The following is a 17,653-nucleotide window of genomic DNA, read 5'->3' on the forward strand; positions in this document are numbered from 1 at the left end:
CCTCAACTGGAAATCATAATTTCTTTTATTCTTACAATTTTTCATATTTTGTAACATTCAGGAGTCCAAAGATCAGTRAGTCTCAACATGCTCTGAACTCCCTGGCACTTAAAGCTCTAACATAGGCAAATGCTGAAATTAGAAATGAGCCATGGGACAGATTTTCCCATGCTTACTAATCAAGAGTCACTGATGTGAGGATTTCTCTCCCAGGCTAAAATCTGTCATCTTTCTCCAGCACAAAATTTATTTAGCAAATGACAGGAGACCTGTGACCCCTGTAAGTGTGGGCTTGGATAGTTATAATTTCTAACTCTCAGGTCYCACCATTACAGCCACCCCATTTCTGTGTTATTGCAAGGCTTGGTGGCTTTGGCTGTTTAAAAAAACATGAGTGTCTTGAGGTYAGGCTGCCTGGAGAGTGACCTGGTAACAGCCTGTTTGCTGAATCTCTGAGTCATGAAAAATGAAAATAGAGAAAAATTTACYAGAGAACCTCATCCATTCCTCCAGCCGATAAAGTACAACTCCCAAGAGTATTATATGCACTTCATATCTCTGTGTGMTCCAGTTTTAAATTATATTTCTATACCATTCTATAAACTATTCCACAGTATGAGTGTTTGGAAGCTTTTCTTGAACTTCATATTTCGGGGTTTTCTTCCTCTGCATATTCATATAATTACTTTGAGATTTGGCTGTTAAAACATAAATGTGGAAGTTGATCAGTGTTTTAATGATCAGGAGGTGGGGGAGGTTCACAGATCAAGGCTTTCAGCACTGAGGTTTCATGACTATTAGCCAGACAAAAAGAAAATGTGTAGAGTGCAATGAGCAGGTCGGCTTCCGAGGTGACCTGGCTAACTTGGATGTCTTTTTGTCTTGCAGAAGATGAAGCCCATCGTCCAAAGAAGGCGCTCTACCTCATCTGCCATTACTAAAGCTCTTGGCAAATCWAAGTCCCATTCCAGGTAGGGAAATACTTTCTGACTCCTGTTTCCGTCTTCCTGCCTATACAGACTGAAATCAAACTGCTTTTCAAATCCATTTAACAACGTTCAGTGCAATTTGGTCCCGCAACTCTGTGTTTGTGCTGAAGACAGATAATGGGATACCACAGTCCTTTCTGCCTTGCTCTGACAGCAGCCTTGTAAATAACATTTCCTGGGGGATTTGTTTGGTTTGATTTTTTTTTTTTTTATTTCTTTGTAAGCAAGAGATGATAAAGCTGAGCTGATTGGCAATTTGGTCTGGGCCAGCCCTCCCGAAGAATATTCCTTTTGTATCACACCATTGTTGATCGATGCAGTGTACATCCTGCTTGTCTGGAATGAGTTGGGGKGATCAGTCTCATGGGATCTTTTAACATATAGAGTAGGATTTTCATTTGGWTATCATTTGACAAAATTATGTGGCTTCTTTGTCCTTCCTCCCACCCCCTCTAAATTGCACTAGGGGAAAAAAAAGTGAAGAAGAGAAACAAATTCTTGACTTTATTTGGCTGGAGAACATCCTTGTGAGGGAGGGAAGCTTTAAGTGTATCTTGTGATGGATTGCTTTGGAGGGAGCTGGTCCAATGCCATCTTTGCTTAGGCCACCAGAACATCAGTGAGGTTTTTTTTGCTATCCTGCTGTTGTGTTTATAAAGCTGGGTAATCCTCCAGCTTCAGGAAATCCACTGCTGGGGTTGTAAGATGCTGTGGCTCCCACTGCTCTGATGGGCATGGAGAGGTTTTAATATCATATCTGAAGGTGATTTAGCTTCTCACTTGTAGCTGCATAAGCTGAGAATTCATTTGTTGGTGGCTGTGTAGTGGTGAGGTGTTTGCTGAGTGCAGGTGTTCCTGTGATTGGGGGATGATTTTAATAAGGATTCTAACCTCACTGCTSTGAAATCAAATGAGTTCACTTATGGGGCCAGTGGAAACTGAGTTAAGACCAACAACATCAAAAAYACTACACTTACAGCTCGTGTGGCTTTTCATTTGTTTGTGTAGAGTGCCCTCAGACTAGAGGGTAGAGCAGAATTGCTGAGGGATGAAGGGAGGACAGGCATGCTTGCCTGCAGGCAARATACACATTTTTGTCTRTGTGCGGAGACGGAGGAACTCTGAGTGCTTTTTATCTGCATCAATCTAAGGCCATGTCTCAGAGGTTCACTGATCAAGTCAGGGTCAGGCACATGAACAAGGATCAGCAAAGAATTMTTCCACGTTCCCACAGCACATCCCAGACCCAGAGATGGCTGTGGGAGCTGTTGTGCCCCAGCTGCCYTGAACCCAGTGCTGAGGAAGGGCAGGCAAGGAGGTTGTGCTTGGCAGGAGGGCTCTTCCAGCTGGAACAGCACCAGACAGGGTCGGGTTCAACCCCTACACTGCCTTGTTGACTGCGGACAGCACACAAAAACCCACGGGGTTTTCAGAAAGGGGGAGCACCTATGTGAATCTCAGTGGAAACAACAAGCTGGACRGCAGCCAGGCAAGCCAGAATCAGATGTCTGGAATTAGATGAGTACATGGAGTTCATTTTCTTTACGCTGCAACTCCTGTGCTGACAAATTGTTCAGTCTGGATGGAAAACATGCACGGAAAGGGCAGTGCCCCCCACGCCCAGCTRAGCCACGCTGTGAGCCGTGGGCTTTCCATGATCAAGTCACAGCTCACACATATGTGCAGGAAGTAATTCTTTTACCTGAGTGAGAAATTACTCAAAAAACCTACTATTTCAGCAGCTTAACCTCACAAGGTTTGGTGTAGACATTGAGGCAGTTTTCCATCTGTCTAAGGCTGGTAAAGTTGATTGTGCAGAGGCAGGTGAATGTGGGTCATAATAGAGAGCAACTGGGGCAGTGCTGGGAGGAGCACTGGGCTGTAGGGTTCCTCTAAGACAGATGCCTGTGTCARCCTTCTAAGAAAAGCTTCTGACAAAGTCCTGTGATTTTTCTTACTCCTCCAGGGAAACTACTCTTTCCTCTTCCCATTCAGACAATGGGCTGCCAAGTGGGGTGTTCAGCAGCCCAGGCTCCACCTTCATCCTGGACGAGCGAGTACAGCTAACCGTGGGCCTGCAGACCCAGGAAAGACATCTGATTTTGTTCAGTGATGTGCTGGTCATTGCCAAGTCCAAGTAAGAGGAATTCCCACTCATTCCTTTTCCCCAGTAGCCACTGTTGAAGTTGGGCTCAGCTCATGGCAGGATTTTTGGGGCTGTCCTGTGCAGAGCCAGGAGCTGGACTCAATGATCACATGGGTGCCTTCCAACTCAGGAGATTCTATGATTCTRTGAGGCTCTGATSCATWTGTGGGGCAGWCAGCMGCCTTCAAAACAATGCTTCTTTAGAAACGTGGACATAAAATGTGACATTTGCCCTTCCACCTTCACAAATTCTTCTTGGTGTTAATGTTTCACTCCATTTGTCTGAAGGGAAAAGTGGTCTAATCAGTGTTGCCCTTTCCCTTGTGAGGTTACTTGAAGATAACCCTGGGGGCAAGAGGTAGAAGGACAAAACCAACTTTTGGTCTGACTCCATCTGCCACATGTAAATTAAGAGCTGTCACTGCATCTGCATGACTGGAAGGGGGCATGAGCAGACTCTGGAGATCTAGATCTTAATCTCTGGCCTAAGGAATGAATAATTTCCATTGCAGATCCTCCTCCAGCCTGAAGCTGAAAAAGCAAGTCCATCTGAGYGAAGTGTGGACCGGCACCTGTCTCAGTGAAGTGACGGAGAAAAAGATGAGTCCCGAGAATTCATTTGTCATCGGCTGGCCTACCACCAACTATGTTGTCACCTTCAGGTATGTTATCAGACCTCCCTCTGCATCCCAGCAGCTACTCAGGTCTCCCATGTGTCAGGTGAAACAATGACTGAGGCTACAGGGCCCATTTCCTTTTCCATTTCCTTACCCTGAAACCTGGGTAGCCTGTTCTGGCAGCAAAAGCTTCTAGGAATGGCAGACATTGGGAAGGAAATATCAGGAGTAAGAAAATAACAATTAAAGGTCACTGCAAAAATAACGAGGGCCCACAAGATGAGTTAATTCCAKCTTCACAGAAAGGGATTTGTCCCTTATCTGAACACTCACCAGTGTGACAGGAAACATGGTCCAGTTTGTTGCTGGGATTTTTTTGTTATTATTATTTTTATTATTTGTTAAAATAGAACAGAAGAAGGAAAGGACTGTGCTTTTGTTCCAGGGATTTTCAGGAAGCAACTTTGACTTACAGCCATATATAAATGAAATTGGGTAGAGTTTCCAAAGGCTGTTACCCATTCAGCACATGTTTGATGAAATGCTTCCCTTTTTGTCTCCAGCTCAGCTGATGTGAAGGAACGATGGCTGTCAGCRTTACTGTGGTGAGTGACCCTCCTTTCCTCCTCCTTCGAGGTGATCCTCTATMGGCCTTAGAGAAATTTGCCTGTAAACTGTGCTCTGATTTTCAGCATGTTAAKTGTCTAAGTACTGTTTGAAAAATCCACCTTTGAAATGTGAATATAGATGCCCTGGGTCAGCGCAAAATTGGTGTTAACAGTTGGGAAAAAAGGGGATCCATCAGAAGGTGATATTGTTGGAACATCCTTTTCCCTTTGGAGCTGAAGGTTGCCTTTGCTAATCGCTGTGGAACTGTCACAAGTGTTACTGATTCTTCAGATGTTTTTACATTTGAACTAAAATCTTTATTTCGTTGCATCTAGAGGCTACAGTTTTTTCTTTTTCCTTTTATGTTTTATATCTTGCTTCCACTAACATCCAGACAAAAGCATTTATATAGGGACAGAGAGGGGAAGAAATCTTCTGATTTGTGGAGAACWGCAGTGATCCTGAGGGAACACTGGAATTGAATTATGCAGGACACATCTGTTTGCACTGAATTACTGCATGTGGGGGGATTGTTAATCTTTGRGCTCCAGGTAGATAAGGATGTCAGTAAGAGCATGTGACTGTACCATGAACATCCCATTCATATATCATAATTAATCTGTATTTATTACAATGCCAAGGAGGATGCCCCACCCAAATTCTAGGGTCCATCTCAAGTTTGGGTGGGAAATTATAYTCCTTCCCCTTTTCTTTGACTTTCAGGCATATCAATGATGTAAAACAAAATGAATACCCAAAGGAGCTGACCCTTCAGATCTTCGTCCTGGATGAAGACAACTCCTCTTCTGTAAGTAAAGCCAAGAACCTGTTCATCAGATCAAGACTACACAGGGGTCTGTGGAGTAGAGGAGGGAAGGCAGGGCTGTKCTGGTATTCCAGTTTCAAATTCAAGTCTGACTAAAAAGGTTTTAGAGGGTGTGTATGTGGGTATCTGCATCCTTCCCACTAAAAGCCCACTTGGAGAGTTGTGGTTTGAGAAATAAGGAGTTAGTCAGACCCTTACCAAAGAGCACTTAATTCCTAAGATTATTCTTCACCTCTGASTTCTTTTYTCTTTTCCTTTTCCTTCACTTCAAAATTCATGACAGTTTGTGGCTGAGTGCCCAGTCAATTCTTATTTCCAGTGCTGTGAGTTGAGGATATTGATCATGAAGTCACAGGTGTGTTGTCCTGAATATTTACTGGAACGTGTCCCAGTCTAGCATACATTTCTTGGCTGATGGGATCAAACACAGCCTCTGAGCACCACCCACCTCCTGTGATTTCTGCTGGAGGAAATCTTTGGATGGTGTGACAGAAGTAGTAGAGAACAGTTTCACATTGTAGAGCCATCATCCTTTGTGGGGTAGCTCAAATTAATACAACTCATTCAACCACGTGCATTTAGTAAAGAGTTGTTAGACAGAGATGGACATTTTCCCCAGATTTTCCAGCTACAAGAAACTGCAACCAAACTTCTCACCTTTGTATTAGCTTCCTATATTTTCTCTGTTTGCCTTTCTAGACCACTGCAGTCAACGTGTCCAATGTGGAAACTGCAGAGAGTGTGATGAAGAAGGCCCTTGTGCAGCTTGGGCTCCCTGTAAGTGGCAGTGACCAGATCTTATCTAAGGATGCTGGCAGMATCTGGTTTAGAGGCTGTGTGGGTGTGGAAAAGCCTAGATTTGCTCTCTACTGCTTTCTGAGTGGAGGGCAACCTCATGGACCCTCACTCTGGCTCCTCTGAACTAACATTTTTCTCTTCTCTGTTCCTCACCAACAGGACAGGACCAGTGAACACCACCTGTGGGTGGTCTCAGGAAAAGATGAGCCTGCTTACCCWCTCATTGGTAAGAGCCCTCCCATATTGGGGACCATCTTAGTGCTCAATTCTGGCACCAAAGGAACAAGTGTTGAATGACACCAGGGTGTGTGGCAGAGAAACATCACAAACATTGCACTCTTCACTTAAAAAGCAATGGTAGGGACACTGTTGCTYATGTGAGATGTGACATCAAGCTGCTGTGAGATGTCACTTGACTTTTATGGTCTCAGCATCCACATTTAATCAAAGCAATAGAAATAGAAGAAACGTTTTAAAACAAACCATTGAATTTTGTCTGTTAAGTGCTAAGCATCCATCATGGCGACCATCAAAGCTGSAATTTTCCAGTAACAGTAAGAGTTTTTAATCATACCTCTGCATCTTTGCTTGTTCTTAACACAACTGTGCTCAACAGGGCACGAGCATCCCTTCAGCATCGCCTTGAGCTGTCTCCGGGACTCTCCTGACCAGCAACAAAGAACCAACAACAACACTCTCCTGGCTGATGGGACAGAGGCTTCCTTCCTTGCTCAGCTCCCAAAGGAAAAGCAGTGTCAGTTTGTCCTGAAACCCARGCTCCAAGCTCCGATGCAGCTGAGGAGAGGTGAGGGCTGCAGGGAAGTGTTACAGCCAGAGAGAGACTTCAGTGCTGAACTCTTCCTGGCATCATAAATGTATCCCAGAGTTGCTCTCATACCTGAATGTAATGTAAAGAGGAAGAGAGGTGAAATTTGTCTGTGCAAACATTCAGATTTTRTTTCAGTCCTTCATTATCTTCTACTGCAAGTGATTATTATAGAATCATAGAATATGCTGAGTTGGAAGAGACCCATYGAGTCCTGGCCCTGTACAGGACACCCCAAGAATCCCACCATGTGYCTGAGRGCATTGTCCATGTGCTTCTTGARCTCAGACAGCCTTGATGCTGTGAYCACTGCCCTGGRGAGCCTGTTCCAGTGCTCAACCATCCTCTGAGTGAAGAACCTTTTCCTGAGATCTAACCTAAGCTTCCCCTGACTCACCTTYGTGCCATTTTCTCAAATCCTGTCTATGGTCACAAGAGTGAAGAGATTCTTACACTGCAGAGACAGCGAGATTCCCTAAAGAATGRTGACTGAGAGTGTTGCTGATGGGTGAGAGATGAACAAGTGTTTCACTGCTGTGTGTTGTCTGACCATCCCCATTAAGAGTGCAGTTAATGAACAGATAAGGGTAGGAAGTCCTTGTTCTGCTGGGAACTCACCTCTGCTATAGATCACTCACTGGGCAGCAGGAGGACAGGCAGGTGTGTGATAAAGGTGTGTGCTTTCTTTCAGAGCCGCTGCAGAAGCACACCAAGAGGAAGAAGTCGCTGATTGACTGGGCCCTGCGCCGCAGCACCAGCACCCCCACGGGCAGCCCTCCCTCACAGTCACCCACCACACCACGGAAACTCTTTGGCCTGTCCCTGTCCTCTGTCTGCCCTGATGGAATCCTTCCCAAGCCAATCATGGTGAGGAGCAGCCTRGACTGCTTGTCTTGACATAAGCTTGATGTGTTTAGCCCAGAATTGAAAGCCACCTGCAGTATTTGAGAGGATTGAATGGGGAAGAGAACCATCATTCACTTATGATTCAACTCAGCAAGGAGGGTGGGAACAGCCCTCTCCTGGGCAATCCCTATCACTTCACTCACAGATGTCTGTCCCGTGTCTCCAGGTTATCACCAGCTGACAAGGGGCAGTGTCAGAGCCTGCCATGCTACACAGCCTAGAGCTCACCCACTGCCCTGGGCTCACACTTGTCACAGGATCAGTGTGCCCACATRAACTGCATCTGCAGCTTGGCTGTCAGGTTCTTGTCCCTGGTTAAACCAGGATAAATCTCTTGTATTGTTTWCTTCCCATTATTGACTCGATCTTATGCTAATTATGTTACAACACATGATATATAATACACACAAACAAAAGGGTGAAGTGTTAGGCTCTAAAGTACAACTGSGTTTTCTCTTAGGATATGCTGCTCCTGTTGTACCATGAAGGTCCCTCCACTAGGGGCATTTTCAGACGTTCTGCCAATGCCAAGACTTGCAAGGAACTGAAAGAGAAGCTGAACTCTGGAGATGATGTTCAGGTGGATGGAGAGTCAGTCTTTGTGGCTGCAGCTGTCATCACGGTATGTYTGGCCAAGTAACTCAGCTCTCTSGGCTAATGGCACCTTCCTTCTTTAAGGAAGCAATGAGTCTTTATGGGTAGGGAAGATTTCAGGGGAACAGAAGGTATTTTCCAGCAAGGAACGTTTTCACCTGATGGCCTGGTGTGTCTGTGTACACAGAGGGATCTGCCCAACACCGTGATGCTGGTTTTCACCTGCAGACCTGTGCAGACCCTCGGGATGGGGCTCCCTGTGGCACCTCCCTGTACCAAACCACCCCCAGCAGGAGAGACAGTGATGCCCACCTGCAGGATAGCCATGATGTCTTTACAGTGCCAAATAATGTGACAAATTCTGCACTGACCCATCCATAAAACCATCAGGTGGCAGCAGCACAGATGTCCTTTGTAATTTTTGAATGCAAAGGAGAGGCTGCAGAAAGTTTGGGAGACTTGTGTCATTTGAGGGCAGCTGCTCAGAGTCCCCAAAACAGGGCAAAAGAGCTGACCTGGGTTCTCTGGACCCCAAGCCTTYCCCTCTGATCGGCCAGCAGCAAGGGGGAAAGCAGCTGCTAAATCCAAGCAGAGGGGTTGTGGTGGTGGGGGGATGAACTTGTGATAAGATCCATGTTACAGTAGGGAAAAGCCTGTATTTTACCCCATCAGTTAAATCTGATCAGAATTATTTAAGCACCAAAAGTAACCAGAAAACACYCCCTTGTTCTTGTTGGCCTGATATTCAGGCGCTTTCCAACACAAGACAGATATTGAGTTACTGAATATCCCCTGAGAAAAAAAAAAAGCAGAAATGTTTCAGAGATTTGTGCAGWGCCTCAGGGCTCAGTCCTCTGCTGCAGTGGAGGTCAGTCCTGCTCTGGAGAAGGGGCAAAACAGGAGGAGCCTGAGGAGGACAGCTTGGTGGGCATGGGAGGGGAGGACAAACATGTTTGTGTCATGTCTTGTTTTATCTTGTGCTTAATGTGAATAAACAGTGACTATATGCATTGTGAAATCGAAACCAGGAATTCAAAACTGACCAGACTGCTCTGCATATATATATTTAATTCAGGATTTTCTCCGAAATATACCTGACAGTGTTCTATCCTCAGACATGCACGGACTGTGGATGGAAGCTGTGGACACAGAAAATCGGGCACATAAGATTGAAGCTATCAAAAGGTTTGTAAAAGCCTTTGCAAAAGTTTCTTTTGGTGGGAAAAAGGGGAGCACATAGCCCTAAGAATTGCCTTCATTTTCTGGGAAACTGCTGGAAATGCTCCAGGCCACAGTGGAGAAGTTATTGCTGATTGCCAGTGTCACCGATCAGAACATTTTCTTTCCAATTGTCTTTTTTGAACATCCTTAACATTTCTGACCCCCAAAAAGTAATTAAAAAATTCTTTTCTGATGACCAGTTCAAATTACTAGCATGAGTAAACTAAAAAAATAAAACACAATAATTCAGCCACTGGATTCAAACACATAATTCAAACACTGCATCAGTGGTAGGAGAATCAGATCTTTAATGACAGTAACTTTATTTAATGTGCAAGAAAYGAGGCTGATCATCACACTGGCAGTCAGAAGAAACAGCCCTGTCCAGSTGGTGACTGGGACCTTGAAAATGGCTTTACTGCCTTGAAACTGCTGCTCTGAGCAAGAGCAGTTTATCAGCATCCTGTTAGATATTCAGTATATTCAACCATGGCTCAGCTCAGCTCAGCTTTTGAAGGTTTTTGAACCTTGCCATGCAGCCTGGCCCTTCTTTCTCCACGGGGGAGAAAGCACAGGACATGGCAGTGGTGTGCTGCTGCTCTGGAGCTGTACACATCTCCTCCCTGCTTTATCAAGGCTTTGTGGGTTCCCTCCCCCATCTCTGAGCCCTTGTCCCTTGTCCCTGCAGCTCTGTGACCAGAGCAGGTGGGCAATGTGGGTGCAGAGCTGTGGCTCTCATGTGAGCTGATGCAGGGGAGAGACAGACTCACCTGATTATCAAATATGAATATGTCAGAATGGGTACAGAGGGACAGAAGCGGGGAAAAGCTTTGGGAGGCAACTTGTGGTATTTGAAGAGTGGATGTTTGTGAACAGCACTGTTCTCCTTTGTTCCCACCCCATGCACAGTCTCGTCAACCAGCTTCCAGAGGCCAACCTCATCTTACTCAGACACCTCTTTGGAGTCCTCCACCACATTGAGCAGAATTCKGGGGTGAATCAGATGAATGCCTTTAACCTGGCCCTTTGCATAGCACCCAATATGCTGTGGCTGCCAAGTCCCACYGGGCCTGAAGAGGAGAGCCGCTCTACAAAGAAGGTAATCTTGGGTTTGGCCTCCCCTCTGCGTTCCCTTTCACTGCTTTTGGTGGGCACTGCCTTGTGCAGTCTGAAGGTGTAACAATGTGGGRARYRGAGYACATAGACCTCTGTTAGCAGGTTYAAAGAAATCCTTTCTTCTCCAAAAGCTGCSCCTCTTTATACTTTCAAGTCTCGCAGGCTAGACAGGGATTGGCTGTCTGCTCCACAGAGCCACCRCCCACCGACCTTCTTATCCAATCACATCTCTGGTTGGGCAGTGTCTACAGGCTGTGTTAACCAATCACAGCTTGACACACTGAGAGGGGGCATGTCAATCATACAGGCTGCTCCCTGGTCACATGACCTGCGACCTTGTGACCTGTCACATAACCTGCAGCCTTGTCATCTATCACGTGATGACATTAAGCCTTGTGACCCATCACATGACATTCCATCTTGTTATCTATCACATGACCTGCAGCCTTTGTGACCCGTGTCATGACCTGTAACCTTGTGACCCATCACATGACCTACGACCTTGTGACCCATCACATGACCTGTGACCTTGTGACTTGTCACATGACCTGCAGCCTTGTGACCTGTCACATGACATTCCATCTTGTTATCTATTACATGACCTGTAACCTTGTGACCTGTCACATGACCTGTAACCTTGTGACCCATCACATCACCTGCGACCTTGTGACTTGTCACATGATCTGTGCCCTTGTGACCCATCACATGACATTCCATCTTGTTATCTATCACGTCTATCACATTATCTATCACGTTATCTATTCACATGACCTGCAGCCTTTGTGACCTGTGTCATGACCGGTAACCTTGTGACTCATCACATGACGTGCGACCTTGTGACCTTGTGACCTTGTGACCCATCACATGACCTGAACCCTTCCCAAATTCTGGGATTCACCTGGGGTGAAGAGGATCCAACAGAAGCTCATTCCATAGGGCTTTGCCTTAACCCCAACAGCACAGCATAGGGTCAGGGACAGTGGCTRTGGGTGCTGAGTGGCACCCAGGCCTTGTCCTTTCCTCTGTGCAGCTGTGCCTGTGCTGGGAGGGGTTTGGCTCCTCAGACTGTCCAGGGGGAAAAGGGGAGCAGTGCTTGCTTCACCAGATGAATTTCCTATGTGATCAAGCAAGCATCAGAAGGTTAAAGTCAGACACTGCCACCTCAGCTGGGACAAAGAAAGCAATGAGCATGACAGGGCCCAAATTCTTGATTGCAGCTCATGAGGTGTAAGAAACAGTGAAGAAAATTGTAGAATGTGCTATATCTGGCTCACAGTACCAGTTCACGTAGCTCACATTCTTACCTCAGGAGATCCTACAGATGCACTGCCACATTATTAACAGCTTCTTGAGGAATTATATCTTTGAAAAAAAGAAAAAAAAAGGAATGATATGGGTATGATTTTACTTGCTCATGAAACTGAATCTGTGAATTCCTGTCTTTGCCAGGTGGCCTTGTTAGTGCAGTTCCTGATTGAAAATTCAGGAGAGATTTTTGGGGGTGATATTGCTTCCTTGTTCCAAAGACCTGACAAAAAGAAGTCCAAAAACTCAGCAGAATCTCTGGGTAAGTTGGTGGTAGTGTATCTGCCACAAATATTTAAAATTTTTTAACAGGCAACATCYTCAGACAAAAGAATTTGCTTTATCTTCATGTTTCTTCTAAGGAGAAGCATTGAAAAGTTTGGTTTGCTTTTCCCTTTGCCTGTCATGCACAGGTGGGAAGAGATGCAAAGCAGAGGGCTGAGAGGCAGAACCTCAAACCCAGGGATGGTTTTTCTTTCTCTGTGGCTGTTGTTAAACCTACTKTAGCCATCTCAAGGGTTTAATGTAGCCTTAGCCCTGCCATGTCCCGGCAGTCTTTTTTTCCAGGTTAGTTCTGTAAAGCTAAATTTGAATGGAAAGAGTTGGAGTTGTCTCTGTTATCTATCCTATGAATACAGGCCAGTGGTGAAAATGTAGGTCATCAAGCCAGAATATTTTTATTATTTCCTGAGAGAATAATGGATCATCTTTGTTTTTCCATGGGCTTGATATAATTTTGATTGTGAGGTACTACATATACGGCAACAAATCAATCTGTGTCATGTGCCCCAGACATAGGCTTGGCTCAGCAAGACGATTCCTCTGACGAGCTGGAGTTTTCCACGTGCGATCCAGAAGACCCAAAGCACCACCTGGAGCCCGAGACAGATGCCATTTTTGAAACACCCGGCAGCTTGTTCCTTGACGAGGATCAGGAAGACTGGGACCTGTTCAGCGAGATCACAGCCTGCTACCAAAGCAAAGCGCGGACCGCCGCCAGCGCGGACAGCTACGAGCTGCTGGAGGAGGACGGCTCCTTCTGCTCCCTGGGCTCCATCCGCTCGCTCAGCCCAGCCCGGGATCGCTGCTCCTCGGAGCCCAGCGTGTGCCTCAGCTCCCAGCTGCCAGCACAGAGCCACGAGCCGGTGGCCCGCCAGTCCAGCTGCGATGCCACCATCATGAGCGGCCACACTGACTACATGCACAGGCTCAGGCAGCTGCAGATGGAGAGCCAGAAGCTGATYGATGAAGGGTTAAGTCCTGGGGTTAATAAGGCCAGGCAGAACTTGTGGCAATCGCCTCAGACCGGCYCCAGGGTGAAGCAGCTCAGCCTTCAGAAGTCCAGCCTGTCCAACAGGTCCAGCTTCTCCAGCCTGTCCTCTACCACCACCTCCCCATCTGCCTCCTCACTCAGCTCCTTAGACAGTGCCTTCTCCTACTGCTCAGAGTCATCAGCCATTAGCCCCACGGATGTCTCATCCCTGCCATTCATGTTTGGCACTTCTGCCAGGCTTCGTGCTGTGTCTCCCACGGCTGCCAAGAGGTACCAGAAAGAGTGGCACAAATCCTTCCCATCTCCTGTGCCTTTACACCCCTGCAATCTGGACAGTTTTCACGAGGATGAGCCCAAGGCTGGGGAGAGCAGTCATTGCTTTGGAGAGCAGAAAAGTTTTCCATGTGCCAGCAGAGCTGCCGTGGGAAGCCCAATCACTGACATTGACTGGGAAGAAAAGGAGAGGCAGCTGAGCTGTGCAGGGTGCCCTGGCCCAGGGCTCAGGAGCCAGGATTTTACCAAAGAATCTAAACAAAGCCCTGAGCTCCCAGCTGCCAGCCCATCCAGTGAGACATCGCCACAGGTCAGCCACCAGCAGCACAGGGAGAAGACAGTGAAGAACATAGAAATYAAAAGTGTGGATGGCTGCCCTCTGAGCCCCGAAGGCCTGAAGCGCACCAAGATAACTTTTTATGTGGCCCCAAATAAAGAAAGCCCCTGGGGGTCTCAAGTGGGAGAAGATGAACAATGTGTGGCAAACACCAGCAGCACAGACTCGCCCAGCAGCAGCAGCAGCGAGCAGAGCTTGTCCAAGAGCCTGCAGACTGTGAGAGTCCACATCCCCCAGACCGTTTTCTATGGGCAGAACACTCCCCTGGTCCTGCAGTCCATCTCCAGGCGCCACCACCGTGACCCCACGGTCCCATCCCTGCAGGCTGAGCACAGAGAGAGCCCCCAGAGCGCCTCAGCTCCCGAGGAGCTGGAGGGACAGCCAGAGGAGATGGCGCAGGCGCCAACCCAGAGCAAGGGCTTTGAGACTTTGAGCCACACCATCCGCATCATCCTCCCCAACTCCATCCGAAACACCATCAAGGAGTATTTCAGGCACGATGAGACCCAGCCCTGCCCCACAGCCACGGTGGAAGCAGTGGAGAATGAACTCCTCCGGAGCAGGGTGGGGTGGCTCAGGAGCCAGCCCCTGGCAGAGGTGGCCGCAGAGGAGTGTGACAAAGCCGTGTTTGCAGAAGAGACATTTGTCTAAGGCCATGGAGGGGGAGGAACTAAATAATTTTTTTTGTGTATGTGCAGCAGAAAATATTCTGTAATATATGATCAGGGTGTGAAGAATTTAGCAGGCTGCATGGGGCAACAAGTGTAAAGTGAATCTAATTTGTATGTAATGGTGGGGTTCAATATTCATTTTGGGGGGTGGGGGGGAGCTGTTCTTGTGTTTTCTTTATGCCCTTTTCTGATGGAAGAGGCTTCACTGACTGGGGGTGTGGTGGACTAAATACCACCAGGCTCTCTCTGTCCATGGATCAGCTGACCTGTACAGGCTCTGACTCCATTTTTTTTATAGCAGGAAAAGAGAAATGTTGCTTTATTTTCTCCAGTCAGCTGCTGCTGTRTGTGGATGACTGGACAACTGGGACAGCTAATGCTCCATCAGAATTAGTTTAAAATCTTTACACTTGCACAAAACCCACCATTATTCACTGCTCACCACCACTCATCCAAAGGAAGATCCTTCACCTCCATTCCAGAAATCACTGCTGCTTCACTCTGCTCGGCTGCTGTCCACTGTGGTCTAGCTCAAAGCCCACATCCATTACCCAGTTGAGGCTGGGCTCCAAAATCAGCAGCTAGAGCCCAGCATCCACTGACAGTATATGTAACATTTTAAGCCCAAGATTGCTTTTTTCTAGAATTAATTGTGCAGTGATTCTTTCTTCTCATCCCTTCCCCCAAGTTAGCATTTGACAGAGACACAGCTGCTATAAAGGATTTTTAGCACTGTCACTTTGACAGGGCTATGAATGTTCTTCAGTGTCCTCTGGRAGTCGCTCAGCAGACAGGAGTTTGAGTCCTAGTGAAAGATGACAATTTTCTGTCAATGCCCCTTCCTAGAGGCGGTGTGGGTGAGGGAACTCATCAAATTCCTAGTCATGCTGAGAGGGTCTTGAACAGAGTTTGGTTTTAGCACGAGGTGAAGGAGTTGTGGAAGTTGTGGAATGTTGTGGAGTAGAGGCTGAAGCAAAGTCCCATCAGTCCATACCCTGGAACTGCCCAGGCTCCATCACTGATGCTGGCTCAGAGAAACACGGAGCTCTCACACAGCACAGGATGTGTTCTGGTGTGCTCCAGCAGMATTGGGTTTGGGGAAATACCAGCCAGGGATGCTCTAAGCAGGCTGCTGGCAAGGACCACCAAAGAGATGCAGCCAGTGGGCTCCTGRAGCATCCCTGAGTCCACTCAGAGCCATGCTCAGGCCACAGACATAATGGGATTTGTTAGAGAGTTGTAACGCTGCCAGCTGAGTTCTAAAAAGGTGCTGAGAGCACCACATTAGTGGTGGTGACACCACATCAGTGTCTCAGGTTTTAAGAAAATGATGGGAAAAGTCTCAAAAGTTAAAAGGTTTGGGATAGTTAATTTGAAAGTTACATGGGAGTTTTCTATGATGGCATCTGTGATAGAGACAATACTTTTACAGTGAACAGAGAGTGGGTGAAGGAGAAGAGAAAAAGAGGAATCCTAATGACTGAAGGGGAATGTGAAACAAGTACTCCTGCAAGCTGCTGAGTGTCTGCAAATAGCCAGAGCTGGGGCTGMATGACAGCTGCCATGGTTCAGTCCTTGCACACAGGGGAAAGCCACCTCTGTGAAATTATCCAATGTCAGATCCCTCCACTCATCCACCAGGTGCCTGTGAGGATCAGTGACAGGAACTGGCCCAGCACTCCACATTCACACTATCAAATACTGGGGTAAGGGAAGCCCAGAGCCCACTTTCCAAGGTGTATAGAGTTTGTTTTGTTAGATGCAGGGTGTTTAGCTCTCAGATGTGGCACTCTCTGTCCCAGATCACCTTTGTGACCCTTTGTATAATGAAAGGTGTATATAATCATAACACAACCCCACCACCACTGTGATTTTCCTCACACATGAACAGCAACAAGGCATCCACGGTCTTTTTTTTCCCAGAGCTACAGTTGTAACTGTTTTAATAAAAGACACACAAGTTGTCGTGGTGGTGTTGTCGCCTTTTGTTCCCTTGCTCTTGCTCCCCTTTTTCCCAGCAATTTGCAAGCACTGAACTGCTGTGAAATGCATTAATCCCAGCCCAGGGGCTGCCAGAGGGGCCACGATGACAAGAAACCTTCTGCCAGCACAGCGGTCCAGTCACTACTCCTGTCTTTTGAAAAAGGTAAAACAGCACAAAATATTATAAGAAAAGTCTGCCTGTTCTTGGAAGAGAGACCATTCTGTGTTCTAAACATGCTAACAGATTGTAAACTCAGTGGTTGGGCTCAGGTCAAACAAAGGGGACCTGGAGCAAATGCAGAGTAAGAGCTCACAGTTTGCATCACCTAAAAGGATCACAAGAAACTCAGAAAGAGATGCGTTTATAGGAACACTGGGACAGGCAGGGAAAAACACACAATTTTCCTCACCTCATCTTAGGCTGCCTAATATGGGCACAGTTCCCTGGGTCGCTGCTCTAACCCAGAGCTGTATTAAGCATTTTTCTTAATTTATAACGAAACAAAATCATGCAAAAGCTAATGCAAACCAGCATTCTAGGCTTGGAAATTTGCAGTACCTCTTTTCCATGACCCAGGCAATAATGCAACTCAGAGACCAGTCTTGAAAAAGTTCCACAGAACCCAGTTTGCTTATAACAAGAAATTACAAATACAAAAACGCTTGGTTGGCTTTCTGCCCCAGAAAGGCCACATTTGCCCTTAATGTACAGCCCTGAGACACAAAGGTTTCCCTTCTTTCTCTGCCCTTTTTYAGATCATTCAGACCACGCTGGGCTGTCCCACACTGAAAGCCCTGCTCACTGCCCCCCATGCAGTCTCTGGGGAAGTTGGGTTACATGGTCACCATCCAGGCAGTGAGGAGCCTTCAGGACCTGCTCCCAATATAGACCAAGGCCAAACAAGTCCAGCTCAACTGCCTTGAAGACAAATGACTCATGCAGTTCAGCCTCTTCTTCTTTCTGCTCAGGATCTATGATTTCTTTCCTTATCCTGCAGGCTGACAAACACCACAGAAGTGCCCGAGGCAGCTGTAGTTTGCTCCAGCCTTTTCAATTCTATTTCTGGTGTTAGCAGAAGGAAGGCAGGGAGGTGAACAGAGACCATGGCACACCGACCACAGCTGTGGCACCCCGAGACAGAGCCAGGCACTGCCAGTGCCAG

At 46.9% G+C, this 17,653-nt stretch overlaps 1 protein-coding gene across 1 annotated transcript; it reads left to right on the forward strand.

Moving 5' to 3' along the window:
- Positions 1-877: 877 nt before the first annotated feature.
- LOC130580444 (rho GTPase-activating protein 20-like) lies at positions 878-16,472 on the forward strand. The gene is made up of 14 exons (XM_057377945.1): positions 878-971; positions 2,956-3,126; positions 3,648-3,797; positions 4,316-4,357; positions 5,085-5,169; positions 5,887-5,964; positions 6,145-6,211; positions 6,602-6,790; positions 7,503-7,678; positions 8,178-8,339; positions 9,387-9,496; positions 10,442-10,631; positions 12,098-12,215; positions 12,746-16,472. Exons 1-14 carry the CDS (start codon positions 892-894, stop codon positions 14,485-14,487), a joined length of 3,360 nt encoding a protein of 1,119 aa, XP_057233928.1. The 5' UTR covers positions 878-891; the 3' UTR covers positions 14,488-16,472.
- Positions 16,473-17,653: the final 1,181 nt, after the last annotated feature.

This window comes from Malurus melanocephalus, unplaced genomic scaffold (genome assembly GCF_030028575.1).
Source record: "Malurus melanocephalus ecotype Western Australia unplaced genomic scaffold, MMel_1.1 scaffold_335, whole genome shotgun sequence".
Classification (NCBI taxonomy): domain Eukaryota; kingdom Metazoa; phylum Chordata; class Aves; order Passeriformes; family Maluridae; genus Malurus; species Malurus melanocephalus.